This window comes from Chanos chanos, chromosome 5 (assembly GCF_902362185.1).
Source record: "Chanos chanos chromosome 5, fChaCha1.1, whole genome shotgun sequence".
In the NCBI taxonomy this organism is placed as follows: Eukaryota; Metazoa; Chordata; class Actinopteri; order Gonorynchiformes; family Chanidae; genus Chanos; species Chanos chanos.
The window spans coordinates 18732824-18760453 of record NC_044499.1 but is presented as its reverse complement, the minus strand read 5'-3'; the positions used below and the strand labels follow the sequence as shown (position 1 = coordinate 18760453).

The 27630-nt window shown below is 40.8% G+C and overlaps 1 protein-coding gene across 2 annotated transcripts in view; it reads left to right on the top strand.

Annotated features, from left to right (window-relative positions):
• The window catches only part of st3gal3b (ST3 beta-galactoside alpha-2,3-sialyltransferase 3b), a 38247-nt gene extending 11002 nt beyond the window's left edge, over positions 1–27245 (top strand). For both annotated transcript variants that reach the window (XM_030773587.1, XM_030773586.1), the window contains 8 exons: positions 55–147; positions 4867–4961; positions 8047–8110; positions 8364–8459; positions 8670–8856; positions 18899–19045; positions 22526–22672; positions 25600–27245. In XM_030773587.1, the coding sequence (XP_030629447.1) occupies positions 55–147; positions 4867–4961; positions 8047–8110; positions 8364–8459; positions 8670–8856; positions 18899–19045; positions 22526–22672; positions 25600–25689 (919 nt within the window). In that variant the 3' untranslated portion in view covers positions 25690–27245. The remainder of the gene's footprint in view (positions 1–54; positions 148–4866; positions 4962–8046; positions 8111–8363; positions 8460–8669; positions 8857–18898; positions 19046–22525; positions 22673–25599) is intronic.
• The last annotated feature ends 385 nt before the right edge of the window (positions 27246–27630 follow it).

Genomic DNA, 27630 nt, shown 5'->3' with positions numbered 1-27630 from the left:
TCATAATGTATAGATGTAAACTCTTTTCCTTCACTGGTCTACATATGTTTGCAGGCCCCCAGAGTTGGTGTACCAGTATGGCAACCTCAGCGAAGGAGCGTGCAAGCCTGGCTATGCAGCCGCCAAAATGACTGCTATTTATCCAAAGTAAGCTTTACCCACCTATTCATTTGGTATGCACCTTTCCTTGGCCTCTTAGGAGCCAACATTTTGTCTGCAGCCCAAATTGTCAGTTTTCAACCTTATTCATTTCCTGTGATAGAAGCGATGTAACTGGTGTAAAAGGGTGATGAAAAACTGAGAGAAATCTTTGAAGATTAGGCAGGAAGTGTGGAGAGGAAGGAAGCATAAAGGTCAGAGTGAATGCTGTGTCAGATTCAATTCCTTTATTATCATTACTTTTTTTTTTTCAGTGTCCAGACCCTTTCAATCTTTGATTTTTTAATTTTAGTTTGTGTTTCTTTGCTATGTATTTAAGGTCCTTCTTGTCCACGGCTTCAAAAGTGAAAGCATGCATAGACCACTCATGAGAGAAAGGTTTTTTTTTTTTTCTAGGGATTTTGGGGTTTACCACTAATTGACTGAGCATGACCTCCACACAGTCGGGCTTTATGTGCTTTTCCTGGTGGACGCTGCTGTCCATTCATTGCATTTTGGACTTTGCGTCTCCTCAGCCACTTCTCTTGGCCTGCAGTGATTCCCAAGACACTATCTCATTTCTCTGCTGTGGGGCCCCAAGGCTAATCTCCTAAATATCTCTGACTCAACAGAAAGCCGAGAGCAGCTCCTCTGATTCTTTGAATCTGTAGGCTAATTCATGGCTTTCTACTACAAACCACCGTTTCCTTGTACAGTCTTGTACCACAATGTCTCTCTTTTAGCCCCTCTGTGGAAATGGTCATTGATTTTTTTTTTTTTCCCCTCATAGGCACTGGAAGAATTTTTTAAAACTGTCTCGGTGGAGATGTCATGACAATTCTTTCAACTCTCTACTAAATCCACAATACACTCAGTGGCTCATTATGATGTCTTTGGCCTTTGATGCCTGTGGGTCTTCTTATCCGCTTACATCCAGTTTCCATTGTTAACCATCTTTGGTCTTAAGTCCAAGAAGCAAACAGGCATTGTTTAACATATGGAACATTTTTCACCACTGCATAGTATTCTTGTGGTTTAAAGTCATGATGTTCATAACAAGATTTTATTGATGGATGTCCACTGGAAATGAGTCCCTCTGAATTTTCAGATTGTGACAGGGGAAAAAAAAAATTAATCATTGCACCAGTCAATTTTTAGATGATAACCTGTGCTGTCAAAGGGCTTGCCTCAGGAGCCAAGGAGTAAACTGATCACCCAGATGTGTGTCACAGCACAAGCAGTTAGGGGCCTCATAAAACAGCAGAGATTGAATTAGAGACCAAGACATGCCAACTGTTCCACCAATTAACAGTGCATGTGTTAACTACGTCTCAGTTGGGTCTCTAATTAACACATGTGGCTGGTCGAGGCACTCCATATTCTCGTGTGCCATTGCAGGAAAAACTAATAGCTACCACATTGTATTTCAGACACAAATATTTACGCTGCTGTATTAACTGCTAAATTGCTCCTAATGATGTTTTGAAATACAATGATTTGGTTTTGATATGGCTATTAGATATTGCTACACTCATTCTTTTTTTTTTTGCGGGGAGTGCTGAGTGGGTGTCGTGCAAGAAAGTGGCAAGTTTGCATTATTTTACCACGTTTGTGTATGTGTAATTGTGCCAGTAGGTTTTATCCGTGGTCTGAATTGACCGAATAAACTGTCGTTCCCACCCAAGTTGTGACCTTGTCCTTAGATAGCCTCAGTGAACGGGGTCAGACATTCTAGGTGTTGATTAACTGCGGGTATCCAGCATTATCAAGTTCTTTAGACAGCTCCGGAGCTAACCCCATCGGGATATGTCCTAAGTTAACCATCACCTATATTTGAAAGCATTGTCACATGTATGGCCTTCACAACTGCTGCACTAATTTTGGTTTGCATAATCTTTCATTCTCTGATTGATAGTACAGATTAAGAGCAAGGCTTATGGCTATATGGCTATTACTGCTCATCACCCTACAAATGTCTTTGAGATGTAAAACAAGGCTTCCTAGTTTTAATGTTTTTCATATTGACTAATTAGCAGTGACACACAGTTATGGCTGCTAAAGGGTTTTAATTCTATTCTGCTATGTCAGAAAAAGCCCCTCGAAGTAAAAATTGTGTTGGCACAGAGTTTGTTCACTCCTTGGACTACCCTCAGAATCCAATTTATTTTCAACACCTCCCCTCCTCTCCTTTCCCAAATTGTTTGTATTGGAGCCCTAAATCAAATGTCTTGGTTGAACTTGAGCAGGCGGTTATGAAAATACTGCCCCCAGTGAGAGATAGCCTTGAGGAAATGAGCACAATGTGCCTGGGCCTCCCGTTTGGGAGTCCTTTATGACAAGCAGACCCCTGTCTATCTGAGGGTCTGGAGTCCTCACACCCTGTTATTTATAACCTGCCCAGCCCCAGCCCCAAAAGCCACACATTAATTAATCACAGTTTGTTTTGGCAAGGCCTCACTGCGTCTGTTTCTGTCAGGTGATACAAGGAAAGTGCCTTGGGTGACCGTTCTTCCCTTTTTCTTTTTTCTTTTTTTCCTCTCCACACAGTGGAACATCATCTGGCCTTTAAACAGCCAGTATATGGAAAAGGGGTGCTTTTCTATCGGATACCGGCCGCTTGCCAACAGCTGTCCCATCCATCTCTTCTCTCAATTTCCTGCGCTTCCACTTTTTATCACTTTCTTTTAAAGACAGATAATGGACACTTCCCCGCTCTGATTCGATCGGACACCGTTCGAACACGCTGTGAGTTCTCAGCTGCTGTCGGTAAAGCAGATGCTGTTGATAGCGGGTGATGACAGAAGAGGGAGTCACAGGACCTTCTTGTTCTCCGTGCAGATGTTGTTAAGGACATGTGGTGCACTGTTGCACTGCTCCTCGGGGCTCTGAGCCATACAGAAACCTTTGCCGCAGCGTAAACACGGCTGGGATGTCCTTAGTTCCACATGTAATGACTATGTTCTCATACAGGCCCATGCTTCTGCGGCTCTTTATAATCTAATAGCTCTTCTCCTTTCACGCTACTGAAATGCTAGAAGCTATGGGACATGATAGATTGCGCACAAGGTTTCTTAGCAATTGTAAGCGGTGTTTTAAGTAGCTTCATTAAACAAGTTGGATTGCTAATGTACATTACATAATTGTTAACACTGATGCTGATGTATTTTGGTCCTAACCTGGTTTTGGTTTAAGCCCCCTGCCCCCCACCCGGCCTCACCCCGCTAATTGCTACCGCTACATTTACTATAAAACAGCCATGACTTCATATTTAAATGCTGAGGTTTCTAGTTGCTTATCTTCAGAGCTAAAGTTTTCTTTTGTGTCTTAGATGTACTGTAAAGAATATGGTCAAAAAATGAAAAATCTTCAAAGCTGGCTGAGGTTGCAGCAGAGTCCCTGTCCTTGTAATGAGGAATAGCCTCAGTGTGTCAGAGGGGTTGTAAAAACAGACAAGCACTGTCCACCATACTTCCAGTAGTACCACATTCACAATCTGTCTAAGGGAAACGGCTCCTTTGGGTTTCAGAAGCATGCTTCAACACACTCACAGAGCATTAATATTTAGAGAAAAGAAATATTTGTGTACACTCTTAGCGATAACTTTGGAACAGAGAAACATCATAGTTCTCAAATCATAATGTTCTAGAATTTTCTTTTGCTGTGTTGTTAATGTTTAAAAGTAAAAGGCAGTATAAACATGCCTTAATCTTAAAACATATATTATTTACTGAGGTTTTTTTACACACTGCATGCTGTAACTATTGAAAAAAAAATATCTTTAGCTCTTTAACAGTTCTCTTAAAATGTTACTCAAAATGTAACAGAAATAGACTGTACAAGCGCTGAACATAACTCCAAAAATCTCTGAAACACACACTCTTAAAACACACTCCTCCACCTCCCTCTCCCCTTTATGGCAGAAAGCCCCTGGACAGAGTAGCTCAGTAGATAAGAAATGATTGCGAGGAGATGCGGGTCAGTAGCACGGATATCCATCGTCTTGCTGCACCTCTAAAAACTGCACATCCAGCCGGGTAAAGGCGCGTCCAGGGAAATGGCTTCAGGCCAGAGCCTCCTCTACCTTGACTCAGTGAGGGATGAGAAGGAGTCAGTGACACATGATTGATTTGTGCTGCTACAACCCCGCTGTGTTACACTCTAACCAGAAGCATTAAAAGAGGAACCACAGGTCAAAAGCGGAAGATGGAGCCCAAGCCCTCAGAGACCTGTCCCATTAAAAAGTCAGCAGGCTGTAGCCCAGTGTCTGCTCTGATAGAATTTCTGTTGGCAGAGCGTGTCCGTTTTTATGGTTGTTTGCCATAACTCAAAAATGTTTATTATTTTTGGGGGTTGGCACAGGATTTTTGTTGTGTTATTCTTCAGATCACTCATTGCAAGTGAAGCTTAGTTGGATATTTTACTCAATTGATCGTCATTAGAAACATGAGACAGGGACCACCAGGCTTTTCTGTTTTGCCTTCTTGAAATGTGTTAACCTCACTCATCAGTAATGTGTTGGAACTGTATGCACTTTAACAAAACTTTTTCATAAGGCGACCAAAGCCTCAGCACAGTATTTATTTCAGGGAAGCTCACCCTCTCCACATGTCTCACCCTCTCCACATGTCATCAGTTTTTGGAGCTGTGAAAATGAAGATGTGTACATTTTTTTTTCCTCCTTTACTTGTGCAGAAGTCACTTGAGTTAACATGCGTGTTTCTGTTGCAGGTTTGTAAAGCCAGCACCAATGTTTCTTGACCGGAACTTCAAGCGGCTCGCAAAAGTCAGCAATTATTTACCTCCGTTTGGTTTTAAGACACAAGGTATGGAACTCTCGGCCTCTTGTTATAATTGTTGTCATTTGGCAGTGTTGTTCCTTTCTGCCTTTCAATATATGACCTGCTTCTTCATAACGTGCCGTCCCTATATCTGAACTCTTAGTTCTTACTGTCTCCTCCCTCTCAGTTCTATCTGTTAAACTACACATTCAGAGGCAGATAAACTTGTATGTAGAACTCGTTATCCCAGGAAGCAGAAACTGTTTTTTCATGACATAGAGTCCTAAAGAACTTTAAAAGTCATGTTCTAACAAATGATTTCCACCAGCAGCACTCTGTATGAAGACACCGCAAAAAAAGACCTCTCTTGTCTCTCCCAGTGTTAACACTGAGAATGTCATTTGTCAAATTAGCTGTGCAACATACTGGATAAAAAAATTATTATATTTAAAGAATATTTTTGAGTTCTTTTCTGTTTCCTCTTAAAAGCCCTCTGTGTCTAAATGATTTCATACAATGGTTTCTCTACCAGTCAGTGGGCTAGTAATATAATCTTCCCTTTGTCACTATCAGCACTTTTCCTGTCATCTCCAGCTATGCTGCTTGAAATTTTGAGATTACATCAGGACTTATCTGAAAAGATAGCTTAGATTTTGAGCACTTTGTCAAATTTTCCAGCACTTGAGGGCAACGTGCACGTAAAGGGCATGCTGAATATAACCTTTGTGTTCTGTTAAGGGCTTCCATCTCCTCACACATGAAGACTTTCAAAGGAGAGTGGCCCCATGTTTACATTACACCTGGTTTCTGTTTTCGCTACGGATCGTGAGAATAACATGCTTTCCTTTTTAGCCACATTCACATTGGGAGGTGATACGTGTGGTTTTTGAATAGAACTCAACAAAGGTTTTCAAATCAGGAATGAGAGAAAAAAACCCCATAAAAATAGATCTCTCCTTTTTTTTTTTTAAACTCATTTTTTTTCTTCAAGTCACATCTGTGACCACCTACACGTTGTGATTTCTCCCCTAGATTATGCTTTTCTCTGAGATGTGTAGATTACTATGTATAACATAAGGCTACCTATAGGTCTTATAATTTGGCATTATGAATATAGGGGCAAATCCTATACCGGACAATGGAATAATGGCTAAAAATCCACTCACATTGTTGTGATTGTAATTTTGTTGTTTTTCAAAGTGCCAAAGTCTGCTCAGGAACTCTTTTATATCTCCCCCACGACTCAAGGAAGAACTGTTAGGTTCAGCTGCAATGAATTGACAGTTTTGTCAAGGCTTTTAAGAGCCTTGAATAGGTTGGTTATGTTCACCAGTGTAGACACATACTTTTTGATGACTCATAGTGGAGGGCCTCCCCCAGATATGCAGCACATGCACCATTGCACGCACAGTTGACTTATACACTCATGAGCCACTTCATTAGAAACAACTTGTAGTCACACCTTATTGTTGTACAGTTTGAGACTATGGCCCATCTGTTGCCACGCACAGTTTGTCTTAACTGTCCTCTAGCCCTTCATGAGTGGCCGGTTTCTGACTAACCTCTTCTATATCATTGTTTGGGGTGTGTTGAGAATGGTTTGCCACCCAAATAATATTTGGTCCACAGTGGTCCTATGGCCAGACACTGACCATCAGTGAACAGGTAGTAGGGTGCCTGACAAATTGTGTATGGCAACAGGTGGGCTATAGTCTGTAACTGTACACCTCTATAGTCCAGCTGTAAGGTAGGTATAGGTATATGTCATAAAGCAGCTAGTGAACAGATGAGATTCACAGTAGGTGTTTCTAATAAAGTGGATGGTGAGTGTAGTTGAACTTATTTATACAGTTGGCTTGGCCTTTTGGAACATGGAGCGAGGAGGGTGAAAGAATTTGAATGTACTTCAGGCTTGTCCTTTAAATTGTTCAGGTACCAGTCAGCTCTCTGTTTTTGTGACATAGTGCTCATTTTATTGGAACAAATGTTTGCTTTAATGGTTAAGGTTCAAGGTGAAGGGCTCACTTAACTACCTGAAGAGATATTTCGTTGAATTGCTTACATTGTTATCTGAAAAACTCAACAGTTTTTTTTCTGTCTCTCTTTTTTTTTTCTCAGAAACCTGCTTAAACAATTCTTTTGTCGATGTAGCTTTTAAAAGTGTAATTATTCTGGTGTGGTCTCTGTTCTGTTTATGGGATCACTGGCGATGCTTGATACCAACCATCAACACCTCATGCAGACAGTGACTGGTGCTTCCTAGAGCTCTTAAATCATTGGAACGGTTAAGAGGCCAAACCTGTTATCAGTAATATTCACTATCTGTGGTCCTGAGATGTATATTAAGTTTAAAGGCCTGCTGTTTCCTTCCATGTTTATGTGACACCCCTCCCACATGCACACACACACACACACACCCACCCACCCACCCACACACCCCTGGAGATTTGCATCGGGACATGCACTTAATATGCGGTGTTTCTGTTCCTAAAAGGCCTGTATGTAAGCGGAGCTGTGTCGGTTCTGGTTCTGTTCTAGGTTGATAGCCCCAGTCTTATCTGCTCCAGTAGTATGACAGAGTGCAGCTCCTGATTCTTCTTCGCGTGTTAGATTCTTTCCTCAGTCCTAACACCTTTTGAATGTTTGTTGTGTAACACCATGGGATGTCTTACTCGTTAGTCAATGAAAGACACGATCTGGATTCCCTGAGTACTGACTGGGGTATCGTAGGAATGTTCCCTGTGACCAAACATCTCTGTAAATTTTACTTCAGCAGTGGACTTAAAGAGTTTGAGAACAGTAAATTGCATACTTTGTCAGAGGAATGTTCTTGTTTGAAAATGGCATTCCTCTTTTAAAGGGCTGCATTTTCCTTTGCGGTGTCACTGAGTTTCTGCTTCCCAATAAAGTTCTCTGTTGAAAACTGACTTAACTGACTTAACACTGAATGAATAACAGAATCGTCCCACTGCATCAGACCACCAACTGTGATCTGTGTTGTGCATTAAAATGTCAAACTGAGATATCAGATGAGTGCTAGGATTGCAAATACCCTAATTATCACCTGGAGACATTTCCATCTGTCCCAGTTGTTTATTTGTTTGTTTGCTGTCTTAACTCTCTCTTGCAGAAAGGATCATAGATGTTATATTAGCTGCTACAAAGAATTATGGACTGGGTCCAGACTTAGACAGGTAAAATCAAGCATACACACATAACACAAATTATCATACTCAAAGATGTTTCCTTCCCTTACGTTTTACAGGCATATAATTATTCAAAAAACGTTTGTTGTTTTACTGTAGAGAAATAGGCAGGTTTAAAAGTCATGTTTACATTCTTAGCAATATAAATGAACACATAAGTTTCTGTTGAGAATTTAAGAGCTATGCAAGCTGGTGTCATAATCCACAGTGTTTTATAATTGCTCTTCTTCTCTTCCTGCAGTTTGAGCTGTAAAAGGTGCGTCATAGTGGGTAATGGAGGAATCCTTGCCAATAAATCTTTGGGCTCCCGTATTGACGAGTATGACGTGGTGGTAAGGTGAGATATCGTCTGGTGACCCTATTTTTGAATCAAACCAAATATTACTGCCCACATTAGATGAGGGTAGAGGTGAATTAACATGCTCATATGACAAATGAAAGATGATGGGCAGTGATTTTTGGTTCACGCTGTGATAGTAGCATTAAGGTTTATCTTGTCATTGTAAACTAAAGAGAAGGAAGTGACCTGGAAATGATTTGTGTGTAGGTTGAACGAGGCTCCGGTGAGTGGATACACTAAAGATGTGGGGACTAAGACCACGATGAGAATAACCTATCCCGAGGGAGCCATTCAGAAGGCCGAGCGCTACGAGAAGGACTCCCTGTTTGTCTTCTCAGCTTTCAAACCTCTTGACTTCAAATGGCTGAGACAAATGGTCTTCAAAGAGAGATTGGTAAGAGACAGAGTAATTTTCTTCTTTTTTTTTTCTTTTCTTTCTTTCTTCTTTTTTTTTTTTTTTTTTAGACAGGCATCCAAAATCAGTGGAGGATATGATGTTCTTGATGATGTTCATGACTAACAGAGGATCTTGGACGTCACGGATTCTCCTCCCTTCACTTTTATTCTTCTTCGACGTAACTCAGATGTAATTGTTTTCTTGTGTTATATTCCACACGCCGATGACTAATCTGTGTAAACATGGGTAGAGCGTGTCCTTTTTTTTTTCTTTTCCATTTGGCATGAAGTATTTGAAGACACCACTGACACATTTTATAGCTACATAGATCTTAATTATAGAGGGTTCCAGAGGGTTGGGGGACTTTCTAATTTTTTTTATATTATTATTCTTGGCAGACCACAGGAATTTAGAGTATTCATTTGGCTTCCACCCTTGGATTAGGTTTGAATATAAAGAACTGAAATTATATTAGAAAAAAGACTTTGAATGCACTTTTAGCTTGAGAACAGTTTTTGCCTGATGAAGGAGGAAAACGCATGTATTATTCAAGAGCTTTTGTCTCATTTTTGAGAAGGGAAAAAAAAAATCGGTTTACTGCGTGGCTTGACTGACGGCTTGTGAATTAGCCTCTTAATCATTGGGGTCGGGCAAACTGAATGAGCTTCTGCTTATCTCGTCTGGGGAGGGGATGGCAATTTTAATGACTTTACCTCTATTCCACGTCTTATCATACAAAGAGCGCACGTAAGCACTCCATTTGACTCAGAGAGTTAGTCTGCTGTGGTGAATGTGTGTCCAGCATAGCTGAAGGACGTTCTATAAGGTATCACTGAGGTAAATGGCCGTAAAGCAAGTTCAAGCAGTGGTCAGTTCCTTAGCTGCTCAACAATATAAACAGGGATCCTCAGTGTTTTTGAAAGTCTTGTTAAATGTAAACAAAGGAAGTTTTTATGAATGAAATAATAACGGTAATGAGGTGTGATGTAAATTAGTGATGCCCCAATACTACTCGTTTGTACTCATATCGGGCTGATACAGCATGGTAAACACTCATACTTGGTATCGGCATCATAATTTAATGCTTCCAATTACGAGTACGCTGACATGTAATGATGTGGCCTGTAAACTTGCCGCGAAACTAACAGCGGAGCCCTGGTATTGCAATCAAACTTGGAATCATATCAGCTATTTGGAATTTCTTTAAACTTGAAAACAAAGAAAGTAAAACTGCTAATTGTAATATTTGTAACACAAGGGGAGGCAGAAATACAAAGGACTACAACTACGGTTCCTGCCTTTGGCTTCCACAGCTCACAAATTTCTATCAGCGCCACGCACTGGTGTTGAGAGCGAACGACTCTTCAGCGCAGCTTCTCGAGTTGTTAATGAGAGAAGAAACCGACTTACATGTGAGAGAGCGGAAATGCTTCCCTTTATTAAGAAACACCTTCCCCTTACGTTTACGTTTAATCAGCCACGCTAGATGAGCTATGAATGTTGTCAGTTAGCCAGACTGTTCGTAGCTGGCTACTGGCAGATTTATTATTACTGTTGATTTTTTTATTTGTTTGTTTTTTATTTATTATTGTTATTGAACGTTTCATAAAAAGGTTTTCATTGATACTTGCCAGAGGACACTCAAAAACTATGTTTACCCTTTGACAGTGTTTTCATGTTCTTAATCACTCATCTAAAAGTGGTGAGTGATACCTTTCATGTAATACTTTTATGTAGATCTCCTGAATTGTTTAGAAATAGAAATATGGATCTCAAAGTTGACCTAAAGACTTTTTCTAAAGATCTTCACTGATTTATGATCAGCCAACCATAGTAGTGTTATTTGTTTGTTTTTTGTTTGGTTTTATTCTGTCTCTGTATTCAGACCTCATCCATTTTCTTTGTAAAGGCTCTTTTTTTTATAAAGACATCACAGCCTCTTCTTATGTTATGACTGAGTGAGAGGCATAACTTTCTGGAACCAGGAGCAAGCTGGAGTTTTTACAGGGTGAAATGTAAATATCAGAGAGTTGGGAACGGGAAAGCAAGACTGGACCATTTGATTAGTCCTTTGCCTTTGAAAACAGCAGAATCGTTCATAGGTCTGATCCTAACAAGCTGTAAAGTGGAAACACTGCAGATAATTGATCTGCCCAAAGGCTCCTGATAGATTGCCTTTGATCTGTTGCAAGGAACAATTTCTTCCACTGAATCAGTGTTTAAAAGAAAGTTCCAGAGTGTGAGTTTGAATGCTGGAATCAAAGTTTAGGAGAGGGAACTTGTTAAATAATTAAGCATAATGAAAGTACTTGATGCAAGATCTTGACGTCAGATACAGAAATTGTAATATGCTAAGCTTTTTCTTTTGTTTGTTTTTTCTGGGTTGATTATTAGAACATTTAAATTGTATGGTAGGCTCATTCAGAGAGAGAGATCTTTAGATTTAGAGTCAGACTTTGCCATACCCTGAGACATTTAGACAGCTTGTCTTTGAAGTGTGGATGGATTAAGTTGTAAGTGTATCATGTTTAAAGGGACTTTTTAAGTGTTTGTCACTTGACAAATGAGGACCATCCCTGCACTGAATTCTTACAAATGAAAAATGATCTGAAGTTCGATGCCTTTCTTAAGATAGATTAGCATTCGGCTCAGAGATTCTCACGTATTGCCCTTTTATTGCATGCCGTTTTCAAATGGTTTTCCTTTTTGGATGTGTTTGTTTTAAATGGGCCAGTAAGAAGAGATGTATTTTAATGTCTCTTGGAAGTCTGACTAAGCGTTTATCCAGTTCAGGTTTGTACACATCCCTACTTGCAGCTGTCCCATTGAATAATTGTGAACTAATCAAAACTATCATTGGGAATCCTTTCAAAGCTTTCTGATTCTTAATCTCACCAAACATTAGGAGACTAAAGGAAATGTAAATGAATTCATGCTAGTTCGACATATTTGACATATTTACAGCACCACCAAACCCCAGTATCTTGTCTCACGCTTGTGACAGTTTTTTGGAAAACATCTTTAGGAGAGAGAATCTCTTGTTGAGTGATTTGTGGTACGGTTGCTACCACTTTGCCAGTAAAACAGCACTTCTCTTTTTAATGGTTGAAACGCAGTGGAAAAATAACAAACACTTTTTGTTTGTATGAGCAGTTGACTACAGCAAGCCAGGTCTATTGTACAAGGATGTTTTTCACTCTCTTGTTCTAATAGAGACAAGCTGGAAGGCTATACACACACACACACACATACACACACATAAAGCCATGTGCAACTGTGGAGACAATTATCTTTAGAAAAACATGTCTTTTGAGTCTTCCTAAATCCCCAGATGCCACTGCCTCTTTGCTCTCGTCTTTCCCTCCGAGTTAGAGTAATGTAACTTTAAACAGTTGCTCACAGAAGCTTTTGAAGTCGTTTGTCTCCTTTGTGTCGCGTGGGCACTTACAGGTGCAAGGAATGTGGAGCTTTTTAGTTGGTCTGTGGTATTGAAAGCAAATGATGGGAAGTTTTTTTTTGTTTTTGTTTTTTTTCTTTTGCAACACCAAAGTATCTCAGACTCACCTAAGTCACCTTCACCACATCTGGCTCTCTCTTCTTCTGATGATGAAAGGTCAGAGCATCAGTAAGAAAACCTAACCATGAGATCGGATCTCACATATGCAAAGTAATTGTTGCGCTTGTTTAATCTTGTTTTTTTTGTATGTTTGGTTTTTTTAGTTGTATATAACTTTAGAAAAGTGGCTAATGCTGCTAATTGCTTATGGGTTTTTTTTCTTCTGAAGTTTGACTTTTAACACATTCTGTGCTTGACTTCACAGCAGCTGTCTAGCCACCCATAACTTAAGATATTTATATGGCTTTCTTGACATGCCTCAGTTCTTACATTGTATGTTGTTTTAGTCCCTCAAAGTGGCTTAGTGATCTGAAGTTCTGTATTAAGAAGGGAAAATAAGATGACAAAAATGAGAGAGGAAATGAATGGAGCATCAAATATGATAAGCATGAAGTGATTTAACTAGTTACAAAGGTCGTTAGGAGCATAAAGCTCCCATGAGAATGACTTTTATTCAGGATACCGTTTACCTTTCACACCATCATTGTCCCTCTTTTAATCCATTGCTTCCTGCTTCCATATCTTTGTTAATCCCTAATTATTTCAGCCTTACATGGTTAGTGGAGGCAAAACATGTCACTTCCATTTTATGACCTTAGCTCTCCACATTTATGCAATCCTTATTGGTCCTGCGAAGGTAGGTTAGTTCCAGATTACTGTCCAGGACTTTATGGAATGATTACTCGGAAACCTTTTCTTGTAGTTTTCACATATATTTTTTTTATGTCCTTTTTAGTCTGTTATGACACTTGTTGTTTCTAAAGTAAGGTTTTTTCTTCTTTCATCCTTTCGTCATAGATGCTAGAGTGAGACTCTTGTTTGTTTGTTTGGCAGAGCTCTTTTATGATTTTGCTAGGAGAGAGTGACACTGTTTACTGTAGAACTTCAGGAAAAGGTGAGTCATAAAGCATCTCTAAAACGCAAAGCTGAAGAGATTGGAACCAGCTATGTAAATATACAGACAAGTATATCCTCATCACTTAGCACCGTACAATAATCAGCTCTACAAATTCATACACAACCCACTGATGGCACTTTAGATAAACTAAAGAAAAGATATCTCTAGACCTTTACCGAACGAAGAATCTTAATAATCTGTTCGGTATGTCCGAGGTTTGTTTTTGTTTGTTTTTTTTTAATTTACCTTCACCATATTTGGAGATTAATTAGACACTTTTCCTCCTTTACCTTCCAGAGCTGCAGCAGCTCTGTCTGTCTACTGTGAGCACAATTGCTTTTGAGCTCTGTGGCTGTAGTTTTTAATGAGAAATCTCTATATATGTAGGTGAAGTTAAAACCTCCCAGTCAGCTGCGCGTCCACCCTTGACTGATCTGAAAAGGTTAGCAGGAAGTCGGCTCCCGTTTTGGACACATCAATAGCTGGGCATACTGTGACATTTCACCTGGTGCAAAAGTTCAGCTGGAACACCCCAAATGCCTCATGGCTCCTTTGTACAGACAGGTTTCCAAAGGCTGAAATTTGTCAAAAGCTTGCGTTGTTTAGTATTTTCTGTTTTAGAAGTGTGAAGGCATGGGTTTTCACACACAGCATAACCCCAATGAGTCGAGAAAGCAGATCTCTGAAATCCTCAAGGGAAGGAGAGGTCACAGTTGGAGCAGAAGGAAAGAAATGGGCAAATGCCTCAGATTCCTCTTAACAAAAGGAGAACCCTCAGTGTTATGTTAGAACTTTTACAAATGGATCTCCATTTCACAAACCAGCTTTGAACAAGCGTTTTCCTAAACGCATTCACCCATATCTCATGCAACAGCACAATGATTCCATGTGACATGAATGTATGTTAATACCAGTAAACTCTGAAATAGGACTCCTATGAAACCATGTGCCCAACTGATCTGCGTTACACTACTTTTTGTCATTCCTTTGATGAAAAGCTTGGCAAACTTACATGTTCTTGCACTACTTTGGCACTGACCTTGTTTTAACACCTTGCAGAAAGTCCAGCTCTGCTCAGAGCCTACTGGCTCAGACAGCAGGAAGACATCTGTGTTGCAGCATGCTTGAGTGCCTCTCTTAGCCAGGTTCTCAGATGGACCTAGGCAGTTGGAGTACACGCCGTAAAAACAGTTTGTTTCACTGAAACAGTGTGCCTGCCTGTTTTATTGACCCTTTAAATAGATCTTAAAAAATAAACAGGAAAAGGAAACCCTGTCCGTATGGTCTGGGTTTGTTTGCTCTTTGGCATTGTGTTTGCATTACATTTCAAAAAGTTTCTGGCACAGGAGCCATGCAACAGCAGTGAATGTAAATGGTCTGTCATTTTGAATCTGACTGCATCACAAGGTGCACTTCTGCTCCTGGTTGATATTCGACTGAGAGTGCTTCATGGGGCATTTAAATCAATGGGCCTTTATAGAGGCAGGAGTAGCCTGTCGCCTTTTGTTTAACGGTCCCTTTGTATGTTAAGGGTTCAGAAGCGAGATGTCAGAGCACCTGGAGAATGGCTGACTGGAGTGTGCAGGTCCTGGTGATCACCCTCTGGCCTTTTGTCACTGGATTTTCCCCTCTGCTTCTTCCTCTGACTGATAGCTCTTTTGTGAAGGCAAGATAAGGTTTCCCTGCTCTCTTCATTCCCAGGACAAGGGAGAGTCCTGTATCCCAAACAGAGAGAGTGCTGTCAAATCAGAGCACACCCCAAAGCAGACCTTGATCAAAGCGTGAACTTAATTTTTCTGGAGTGTGGGTACAGGGAGAATCGTGTTACATGCTAACTACTGTTGTTTGTCGCAGTGACACACCTTTTTAATCTCTGTTTTATTTCCAGGTTCATGGATTTATAGGCATGTGGTCAAAGGGCTCAAAGTTCATAATATTGTGATTTTCAACCCACTGTAACACCACATTCAGCCTACTGTAACACCACATGTCATTAGCTAACATCAAGTTTTTTTCCAGGTCAGTTGCCTCCTAATCTCCCTTTGAGTCTTCCATTCTCACATTGTCCCACTATAATCCTTTCTAATAAGAGAGACTAAATGGAAACATTTTCATTGGAGCTTTTGTGAAAACTCTGTTGCGGTCCTGTGAGTGAGTTCTTTTTCAAAACCATTGCCTGCTTTTGAGATGTAAACATGGTTGATCTGAATCGTATAATACCTGATTAGATTAGACAGGCAAGCTTCACACTAACAAACACTGACCCTACAAAAGCCGCTGATCCATGCATCCCCATACAACCCATGGATTTTTGCATCATGCACTTCAAAGTGTGTATTTATCTTGGGCAATGCACTCTAAAAATAGCCCTTCTGGGAAGTTTTAATATTTAGCCGTGTTTAGTTTTAGTGTTTACCTCTGTAGCGTCTTACACCTGTCACTGAAGTGCTTTTGGCCAGCAAGACGATTTTCTGCTCTAGACTAATTCTTTAATACCTCTCGTATCCTTTTTTTTTTTTTCATTTCTGAAGACCACTGAATTATACGGAATTTCCAAATCTAGCCTTTGTTTGATCTAAAGAGGGACAATAGAGCTCTTCTTCACCAGTGATCCACTCTGGAAGGAGTTGGTCTTCCTCACTCATGATCCACTCTGGATGGACTTGTTCCTTGATGGGTCTACATGGATTGTACCCTGCCTTAGTTTGTACTAAAATTATATTGTCTGTCATACTCAGTGGTCTGCCTGCATTTCCTGTCCAGTCATATAATTACGCAGATTTTTTTTTTTTTTTCATTAATTGTTTTCAACCATTTAAGGCATGTCTCTGAGTCCTCATCTGTTCTTGGTTGTTTTCAACTGTAATTAAATCCATCCACTAAAAGATACATTGGTTGCAAAAGAAGTATTGGGAAATCCAAATGTGTAGTCAGATGAGCCTTCTTCCTGACCTCTTATTTTCCCCCCTTGAGTTTAAGTGAGGAGGCAGGGGGCAAGGCTATGGACTGTGATTTTTATGGAGTGATTTAACACTCAGCGGCCATGCTGGAAGCTTGTTAAAGGTGTGCTGGAGCTGTGCTCAGGGACTGCGAGGCTTCTCTCACCTGCTGCTTTATTGGACGGATCAGTTACAGGGGCAGCCTTGTTTGATGGGAGTGCAGCGGTTGTTAGCGTTCCCATTCTGCACATTACTCATGGTGTGGGAGGAGAGGTGATCATTCAAGTTTCTCCTCTCCCCCTCTCTCTCTCTCTCTCCCTCTCCCTCTCCCTCCAGTCTCCTGGCTGGGTTTTTCCCATGAGGAATGCTGGTGAGGGGTTTGGATGAGAGCCAGTCAAGATTAGGAGGGGACACCAACAACAGGACTATGTTTAGAATGGTCACGTAGTCTTGTATAACTGTTAGGGTCATAATGTAAACCAGAGTCAGACCAGAGCCCTGCTATGAAAATGTGTCCTACAGGAAGTCAAGGGATCTAAGTATATCAAATATTCTTTCAGAAAATAAGGAAGCATAAATCCAGCTCCTGTCATTCCATATTAATACAGCAGAATATTTGTCTCCTGAGCTCCTGTTTATAGCTCTGAAGAAAACCATTGTGTAACAACACCTTTTGGATGGAGTGTGTGTGTTTTTTGTTTTTTTTAAATTTCTGCATTTATTTGCTGTTCACACAGCGCCTGGTTTAACATACATTCTTGCGTTATGGGCTGTGGATGGCTGTGTTTAATCATCCTACTGGAACACAAGTGTTTTTGGTTGGTCTCTTACTCACAGCCCATAAAAGTCAGTGTGAGCGGGCCTTGCCCCTCCGCCTGTCTGTCCATGACACCTGTACAACCAGATCACTGAGAACAATCTCAGCCAATGGGACTGCTGTAAAACCTCTGGGATATGCACAGTGTTTGACTGGAATGGCTATTTTTCAATGACTTTTACAAGATCTTTTGTGGACTTGTCCGTGCAGTGAATTGTGAACGCGTTTGAAATCCTGTACAAACCTCTTGCCCGTACCAGAAATCTTGTTTGAAATGCCATAAGATTAATAGATGAGGTACAAAATTACTGTTTCTGTTTTGAAATTCACTTCTTCTCACTTGTTGTGCTAGCAACAGCCTTTTTGATTATGCTCTGTTTTGTGCGTGATTATAGCATTCCACTCACATTTGAATTCGGTCAATATGACTTGTCCTAGGAGCAAAAACAGGGATTTTTGCCGATGTCGTTGAACTCTTTTACAGTCCGTATAACCACCCTTTCTTGAGAGAGGAACATACGAGAAGTTCAGTTGACGAAGGCATCCTGGGCTACATGAGCGATTGTAGGAGAATCAATCTGTGGCTTCCTGTTTTATCTGCCTTCAAACAAGCCATCACTCTCGTTTCACCAAACACTACAGGGATCAGATTTCAGATGCCAGGATGTTTCTGTAGTGTTTACTTTCTGCACAGGCTGGTTCTTCTGAATCAGTGCTTTACTAAGATGAGTGGGTGCAAGAGACAAATGAATAGTTTTCAATAGTTTTTACGTAATGGACATCAGTGAAAAAATATTAAACACTGAATTTGATGAAATATAAAATATTAACCCTGTTATGCTGATTCCAAGTCAATTGCTGCGTACACCTGGTAGAGACTTCAGCAAATTCCCTAGACTTTATGTATTCCTGCTAGAACGACACAAACCCCCTGTTGACAGGAGAGAGATGGTTTCTTGCCATGGCTTGCCATGGGTGCGGGGACCCAAGGAAAAAAAAAAAAAAAAAAAAACGGGTTCAAAGCCATTCACCCTTCTCAACAGCCGCTGCCATTATTTGGCAATATCAAAGGCAGCGTCTGCTTATTTGAACAGGTGACTCCCATTAAGTCTGCTGACCCGGCTGGCTGTGTGCCAGCAGAGCAGTCTTGTGGCTCTGCAGAGTCGATCGTCAGTGGTATAAACGCCTGATGATCTCAATACGAGGGCTCCAGATCAGATTGAATAATTGCTCAGCTGCAGGACTTGGCCGGTCTCCTGAGTAATTGGTATGGGAGAACCCGGGGCTGCGCTGGCTCCCCGAACACCCGTGGAGGTCAGGATCTCATTTGTACACTTCCTGTAGGCCAGTATGACGAAGGATACAGTGCCACATATTTTAATGAAAGCTGTCCATGTACCTCCCAGTCACATTTCTTCTTTCCTTACCTTCAGCATGCAGTGATAGTACCTCTGTGGTGTCACAGCCTCTCCACTTTATCTGAAGGTTACTCAGGGGAAACGTTGCTGTTTGCCTCCCTCTTACAACATCCAGCGCTCATCCAGTGATTTCTTTTGTCATCTTTTCTGTCCCTGTTGTAAAATATTCCCCGGTATGTTTTTCTGGGTTTTATTGTATTGTCTAACACGGGTGTGCGATATGATAAGTGTGGTTGTCTCAGCATTTACTTGAGAGACTTTTTAGCAGAGCTTTTTTTTTTTTTTTTTTTCCAAAATCAAAGCCTGTGAAAGCTGACTTTGAGGGGTTTTTTTCTCTCTTTGTTCTCACAGCAGGGGGTAGAAGGCTTCTGGAAGTCAGTGGCTCACCAGGTCCCCCGGGAGCCTTCAGAGATACGTATCCTCAATCCATACTTCATCCAGGAAGCTGCCTTCCAGTTCATTGGTCTGCCACTCAACAATGGCCTTATGGGTAAAGGGGTATGTGTGATGTCCACTGTGGATTTTGTTTTATGTTTGTCTTCAAAAAAAAAAAAAGAGCTTCATTATCTTTTGCATTTCCATGTAGGTGAACACTCACGTTAAATTGGAAAAAAATAAAAGTAAAAAAAACTCAGTGCGGCTAAATCTTACCTTCCGAGATGGGAAGTTTTTTTTTCAGTTCAAACAGTCTAGAACAAGCTTGGCAGTTCATGTGCAAAGTCAATTTTATGTAAATGGAGGTCACAGGAAGCCTGAGGTAGGGGGTGTGTTTTCAAGTGTTTGGCTCAAGTGCTCTTAAATTACCATGGAGATCAATAAAGGTCAAATTCAACATGGCTAATCCTCTAGAAGGGAAAGCTTAAGTTATAGACTTTGTCCAATCCAGCTGTGTTTTAAATGATGGGGCATTCTGCAAGTACTTTTTTCTCATTGAAACCACCCACCTTCTCCACAGAACTACTATCGCATTAGCCTTTTCCATAAAACCACAACTAAGGACTTGGGTGGTTCCGTTTTATCAGACATCCAGTGCTGATTACACTGTGCCAGGTTATATTCTCTAACAAGATCAATATTGCCTTAAACTGGGGGTGACACCAGGCAGTGTCATCTAGGCCCGTATCGCGCTTGTCTGTTGTGGTCAGGTGTCAAAAGGAACGCGACTAGACACGTGTGTTGTCAGTTTGCTGTTTTGGTAACTGGCACAGTAACACTTCCTGCTCAGGCCATTACTGACGGTTGGGAGTTTGGGGGGAGAGACATAGAAAACATCATGGGTCTTTGAATGCTATAAATTTGCAGGAAAAAGGGATTTAAATGAAAGAAAAGAATCAAAAAGCACATTCCAAATTGCTGTTGGAAGCATGCAGCATAGTTGTGTCTTTCCAGAAAACCCCTGCATATCAGCTGTGTCTTTGGTAAAAACACAGCTACAGGAGGTACAGATTTTCTCAGCAATGATGATGACCCCTGATGCAGTTGATTGCATCTGTGGGGTTTATGAGTGTTCCCTGTATTTACCTTATAATTTCTTTGCAATGCAGAAAGTTTCCCTACTCTAACACCTTAGATGCTCTCAAACCACCAGATGTCTTCAAAGTCAAACCTTTTTATCAGTGAAACTCATGCTGATGGGCCCTTTGTGGGCCATCTGACTGAGAGATGTGTCGCCTTTTTTATCTGGCTCCAAAACATTTCCCTTTTACACAGACACACACATATGCGTCACACAGATTTGACAGAGAATTCCAAGAAGCCCCTAAAGTAAGAAGACGGACTATGTCGTCATAAAAGAAGTGTTTTTGACGTGTTTCAGGCCCCAAATACTGGCCTTCCCAAAACTCACTCCCATACTAGTGACCCATAAACAGAACACATCACAGGAAGAACTCCACAAACTTGTACTTACTGTAAATTCTCAAATAAAAGCCAGGTCTCAGATAATGGCCGGGTCTCAAATTAAGGCTGGGTAAAAAAAAAAAGGCTTAAAATACAGAAAGGCTCGGGTGGTAAATTCATCATATTTCCACAGCATTATTTACATCAGTAAAACAACATACTGTAGTTATGCTCACTACTCTGTTGCTATTAGTTTCACTTTTTAACAGAAACACCATACCCATAGTGTTCTAACTAATACGGATTGTGGTTGCTGAAAGACTATGTGTGTTAATGGCCTGTTATTAGTATTCAGGGACAACAATGCCAAAACTCTCTCCTTCCTGTTTCCTATGTGTGATTTCATTATTACTATGAGGTGTTTCACATAACAGCAAGTCTTTATGGTACTTGGGAAAAGTTGGGAAAATGTCTGATTTTAGATAGCATAGTTATGGCAGGGACATGTCATCCAGTGAGCTGGAAACAGAGAAACAAATTTTACCTTTAAATCTGTCATTATTTCAACTTGTTTCCATTTAACCTCCTTGATTAACAATGAAACAAATAATTCACAGAATAATCAACACTAACTGACGTAGATATAGTAAATGATTACCAGTTTCATTTTGTGATAGAATTACTGTTCTTTGCATGCTATTGCATCATTTGCTACATCCACAATAATTATAATCTGTCGATAATTGTTCTCTCTCCAAATTCAGATAGGCTAATATTGGTACGTTAAAATGATTTGTGAAAATTCTGCAGTTTGAATGCTCATGAAACATCCGCTATTGTGCAATCTGTGTTTGCTATTGTGCATTGTGCATTGATGTGTATATTGCATCAGCTTAGTTAAGCAATTGTACACTGCAGCTTTCACAATAGCACACAAACTTAAGACAATCTGCGCTGTTTCGTTTGCATTATGATCTTGTAGACAATAGTAACACATTAAATAATGGCCTGTCTCTAATAATAGCCCGGCCACTGTTTGAGAATTTACGGTAATTTTACGAATGTCTACCTAGTTTGCTTCTTGAGGGCTATTGGCATCTGAGATTGATAAACCTGTCAAGCAGTCTTATCTGTAACATAAAGAGACAGGGGTCTGTGTGTGGGACCAAAGGCAGTGTTACCACCTCTTGGAGGCCACCGCCCACCTTTGAACAGGGCAACATGTGCAAAGCACGTGGTAGCCTTCGAGACCCTCAGGGTGTGTAAGCAGGGGGGCAGTGCAGGAGGGAAGCTGTCCCATAAGGCACTGATCAAGGCGGGATACGCACTGACACATCCTTCCCTTTTTAGTCCTCTAACACCCACCTGCTGGGGTTGGGTATTCTGACCCAGTCTCACTACTGATTACCTGCTCTGTGTGTGTGTGTGTGTGTGCGCGCGCACGTGTGTGTGTGTGTGTGTGTGTGTGTGTGTGTGTGTGTGTGTGTAAAACATACCCCAGGCTACTGCAGGCTAATTATTTAGAATGGTTACTTACCCAGGGGAGACGAGGAAGTGGAGGCCTGCTTTCTGAAATTGGCATGTCACGAGTGGGGGGCTGTTTAAGCAAATTGTTAATCACACGCAGCTCAGAATGAGTTAACAACGGCAGGCCAGAACAAAGCCAAGGCCCTAACAGCCACCTGGCCTACGGAGGACAACACAGTTTCTACTGACACACAGTCTGCAGGAAAAGGAAAAAATGAACAGTGACAATAATAGAACAGCAGACCACATACATAGTAGATTGAGTCTGATTCATTTTTGCATCATTTTTCCATTTGCATCAAGCTCTCCATTCATATAGATTCACAATTTGAAACTTAAAAATTCACCTATAACTTCCCTCATCGTCTCTAACCTTTACATCATATTTCTCTCTTAAGTTTTGCTCCATATCAGTAACAACCCTACAGCATACTTAAAGCTTAGTTAAATTTGAGTTTCAGAAAAAAAAAAATAAACCCAACAAACATTGAGCAGGCTTCTAAACTTTAAATTATGAGATGAGATGATGATCAGACAAATTCAGATATCTGCCTTCACGTCTCCTCTCCTCTGCATACCTCTGAAATGTTACTGCTCTGCTCTGTTCCACAGAACATTCCAACACTGGGGACCGTTGCCATAACAATGGCCCTACACAATTGCGATGAGGTCGCTGTTGCTGGATTTGGTTACGACATGAGCACCCCTCATGCACCCTTGCACTACTATGAGACAGTAAAAATGTCTGCCATTAAAGAGGTATGTTTTTTTGTTTGTTTGTTTTCCCGAATCCTATTATATATTTCCGTACAACATACTGTTGTTCCACTTTATTCATATGAAGAAGGAAATGTTCGGTATGCTGTTGATGCACGAAGACTTGTTTGGAAATAAGGTACAGTTTAACTAATGCCTTTAATGGAAGTTAACAAAAGCATTGTAATCAATGGAACATCTCAGGCACCTCATCTTCAGAGTTTTCCCTTCTTGTGTCTTTGTTTTCTGTCTGTCTTTTTTTTTTTTTTTTTTTTTTTTAATCTGTCTTCATTGCTGACATTGTCTTTCGTACTAAATTATGCTCTGTCCCTAACTGTTTTGATCTGGTGACCCATACACATTAATATTTGTTTGTAATAACATAGCTTTTACTTAAGGACCACTCAGCTCTTTAGAGCTCCTGCTGTGAGGGGGTCACCTCAGCATGACTGACTCGTTCACACTGGCACAGGAGTAGCCTCATCTACAGTACTTTTCCTGTCATTACCCTGTGTGCAGTGATGGAGATATTTTGGATTGTCTCAGCCCCAGGCTCTCTCACTGGACCGTGCCACCATGAATGAGCCTCCCACAGTGAGCCTATTAGTGTTAGTCTCTGAGACAGCCATCCTTATGGAAGCTTCTGACCTCAAGCTGTACTCTTTTCTTCATCTTAGTTCTCTTTGCCAAACTACAACCAGACATCAGCCACACACAGCTTTCATCCCTCCTGCAGCGTCAACAGTCTTATAAGAAAAAATTGGGGGTCAAGTACACAAGCTTTAAGTCAGTGTCAGAATGACCCGTACTGCGGCCACAGCAAGTTATGGAGATATGGAGGACAACAATTTGATAGGCGTATTAAATTTGGTGTTTGATATCCAAATAAGTTCAATTAGGAACCTGGATAGCTTGCTTCATGAAGGCTAGATATGCCTTACAGTGGTATCATTTTTTGGTGAGCAAGTTGTCTTGAAATTAAATTGTGACCAAGTTAAATTATGAGATCAGTTTAATGAAGTGTTGTCATGGAGGCTGTGTTAACAGTAGTTTCTGAGGTCACATTTGCATGTTAGTAATTTACAATACAAGTTGATCACGAAACTCAAACATCAAAGTACCACATAACTCCACAAAATCCCAAATACAAATCTTTGATTTGTACTCAAAGCACGTAGAAAATGTAACTTTCCTCTTAACCCTATTTAATATTTTTAAACTCAGACTACAAGTCTTCACTTCACTTCACTCGACTAGTTGCGGTGAAGACGAAGTTTTCACTCCTATTTTCCTCTGTCTGCTTTGGCTCCAGCACTGCTGTAGTCTTAGGTCACATGAGAGGGGAGAATGGTAGGTTGTGCGTGGATGTAGTGAAATGTCAAAATGCTTATACAGGTATTAAACGCTGTTTTAAGTCTGATACAAATAAATGACTGACAAAGTGGCCTAAAGATCAGCTAAACGCACACGTCACCGATGTCTTCCGTCTTCATTTATGGGTTTGATGAATAGTTTTTGTGCTACGCTATATGTCATGTATTGTTTTGTTATTTTTTCCACTTTGATTAAAGGAGCTCTTAATCCTTTTCAATTGTACTTGTAAGGATAATTGCGGGAGTTGGTCACTCATTTTGCTTGTCACACGGGTGTTGAATCAGCTATTGCTTCAGTCTCAGTATCAGTCACTTTCAATCATTGTGACTAACTAAACATCTTGTGAGTTATCTAAGAATAACAGTTACTGGAGTGAATTTTTTTTTCTTTGATTGCTTGCTGAGTAATACCATGCCTTGCGTGTGTAATGATCCTTAAAGAGTTTTGTGTGCTTTCGTTTATTATTTGAGAAGTGACTCGCCTTGAATCATAAGGTTCTCTTGGGCTTTCACCACCCGGACAGGAGCTTTTGTAGCTCTAGCAGCTTTCATGAAAGGAGGAGAATTTTTTCCTGCTCCCTGCAGTCCCCACCCTTCTCACACTCACTCTTTCCCCCACCCTCCCATCATCATCATCATCATCATCATCATCATAATCATCATCATCAGGCAATGAGACCTGAGAATAGTCAGTCCACTATTAAACTCCACTCAAACTGCTCTATGTCCTGTTTGTACTGAACAAGAGTGAAACCCTATTCCTAATTTCAGTTGTGTTTTTTTTGTGATTGTGATCCATCAAACACTTCAGCCGAGCTGTAGTAGACAGCACAGAAACTTTGAGGAGAAGCCTGGCCCATTGCTGTGGCCCCAGTGGGACCAGAACTTTCTGTGCAAGGCAGATGGTGGAGTCCTCCCACTCAGGCCAGGGGCCTTCTCACAGGAACCTGGGGCTCTGGTTTCAGATGGGTGATCCAGACCCAAGCCTGCTCCACTGTGGGTTGAGTGGGCTTGACCCAGTGAGGGTCCACAGTCACAGGCAGCAGACAAAACTGCCATTTACTTCCCTTGGCTAAAGGCCGAGAAACATGCAGAAGAAAAACAGTTGCAGAAACATGCTTTTATCCATTTTTCAGACAATATGTCCGGTTGTGGTGATGTTTAAACTCAGGAAGAGATGGTTTTCACAGCAGCAACTGCTACTAAAGTCTTCTGATCCCAAACCACTAAAAACATGCTTCACATGTGGTTTCATGGTCTTTGTTTTTGTTGTTGTTGTAGTAGTAATAAAAGCCACCAACAGATCAGAAAGTTCTTCCCAGAAAGCTTTATATTGCTTTCAGGGTTGTGTAGGCAAGTTTGACTTAGAAGTATTCGTTGCAGTGCATAGATTGTAAGTGAATGAATTATTTTATTAGAAAGCCGTGTTGAAGCATGCTATTGTACGTGACTGTCTGCTTCAAACTCTTAGCTTTTCAGTAGGAACAAAAAAGGCAGTTTGGGTTTGGCACTGTTCAGTTTTAGATTTAATCTGGGTCCATCTTTTTCTCCTTGCAGTCATGGACTCACAACATCTCAAAGGAGAAGGAGTTTCTCCGTAAGTTGGTCAAGGCCAATGTCATAACAGACTTGACAAACGGGATTTGAGTCTGCCAGAGCAGGTCGCCTTACACAGAGAAGTATGAAACAGAGGACATTGCGCCTAAAATTAAGAAGAGGACTTAAGGAAGCTAAGGTGTATGTCCTATCTGCACCAAATATTTACAAAGGGGATTTTGATCACGCCTCAGTGCAGATGCACATGTGCCTTCAGACCCACAGACTCCTTCTTGGAGGATCTTTAAAGGGGATTCTAAGTGTTCTCAGGGGAAGAACGATCTCATGTTCCAGTTCTATCCCCCTCGACCCTCCTAGAAATCAAACAAATGGTACTGAGGACCTTGAGCTAACTTAACAGTAACGGAGCTGGAGGACGAAAAACGAAACACTTTGGTAAACTGTAGACAAATCTTTTTTTTTTTTTTTTTTTTGCCAAACGTACCTCTTTGGAGGACATGGCCCTCCACCACTGCCTGAATGTATTCACAGTGTAAATATCAAAGATTTTTACGGTACTTTTTAAAAATCCCTGCAATCACCCCCCATCGCAGCTCTGCCTTCACAGGAGAATCTCCGTCCGGGACCCTTGGTGCATATCCCGCCCTTGCCTTCAGAAGGGGCAAGGGGACATGCCTTTTAATTAGACCTCTCTCCAAGTTCATGAGGCTGCAGACCTCCAGAATGTGAGATTAATGTATTATGATTGCTTTTCAGAGGGAGTAGAGGTTATTCTTTGTTAAAATTTATTTATTTTCATTCAGTTTCATGGTGTTCTTTAAGGAAAAAACTGAGATATTTTGGGGTTCTTTGTGTTCTGTTTTGTTTATTGTTTTTAAGCAAAGAGAGGACTGTTTTTTCATGGTTTTCGCTGCTTATGTTACTGAGCCCCCTCCCCCCCTGATTTGCATGTTCGTCAGTCCTAACAGGGGTACTACAGGGTCAGACCTAGCTATTTCAGCAGATTTCACCCCTCTGGTGATAACTGCAAAAATTCATGTCCATACAACGTTTACTGTTTTTCAATAGTTTCAGTAGCACCTTCAGAAAAATTGATTTTGCTTTGGTACTCTTGGGATGTACAATCTGGGTTTTTTTGAAATTCTGTGGAGGTACTTGATTTCAGTGCTCCTGAGTACCTCTTTTCCAGTTTTCCCCAGTCGAGCACTTTTGCGGAGACGATGCAGCGAAGCCCTGACTGGCCAACGGTTCGGGGGGGTAAGCGGGAGAGTCAAAATTATTGTGTCTGTGTACTCTTGCCTCAACCCTCACACTGGAGAATGATTCTGAGAAAAGGCACTTCGTCTGCCTGGTGATCTGTCCTGCAGCACAGATGACAAGGCTGCTCTTCTACACAGCTGGCTGCCAGCAAAATAAGACACGTGAACAGACAGAGATCCTCAGGCGGATGAGTCTACAGCAAATGATGCCTCTATACCAGTGCAGTATGTCACCTTTCAGCATTATATAATCCAAAACAATCAGCAAATTTTTTTTTTTTCTGCCAGTATTATAGTAATTGTTCATGTATGTGTTTGTGTTTAAACTGGTCTTTTATTTGAGCTGTAATAAAGCAGTTGACCTTCTGGTCAGATTTAAAGTTGAAATTCTCTGAGAGTGTGTCTTTTGTTATTGATATTATTTTTAATGTAATGCTCCAGCTAACGGCCACTATAATTCCAGTCAGATCACTTGCCATATACAGTATCCATCTCTGTTTTTATCTGATCTAATAAAAACACTGATACATCTCCACCATAGAGGCATTCTTAAAAATATACTTCTGGCTGCAGTTTAGTTCTAGACAGTCCACATAAAAATGTAATCATTTTGCCCCTTAAAGAGAGGTATGAGTGTAGTTTGATGCTATTGCCTGGTGTCTTTGAACACATTTGTGAGAATGGAACCGAAGACAGGAAGTAACAGACATGAAGGAGAATGGATGCCCTGTTTGCCAGAGTGTGAGATCTGAGAAATACTTTGGTCCGCATT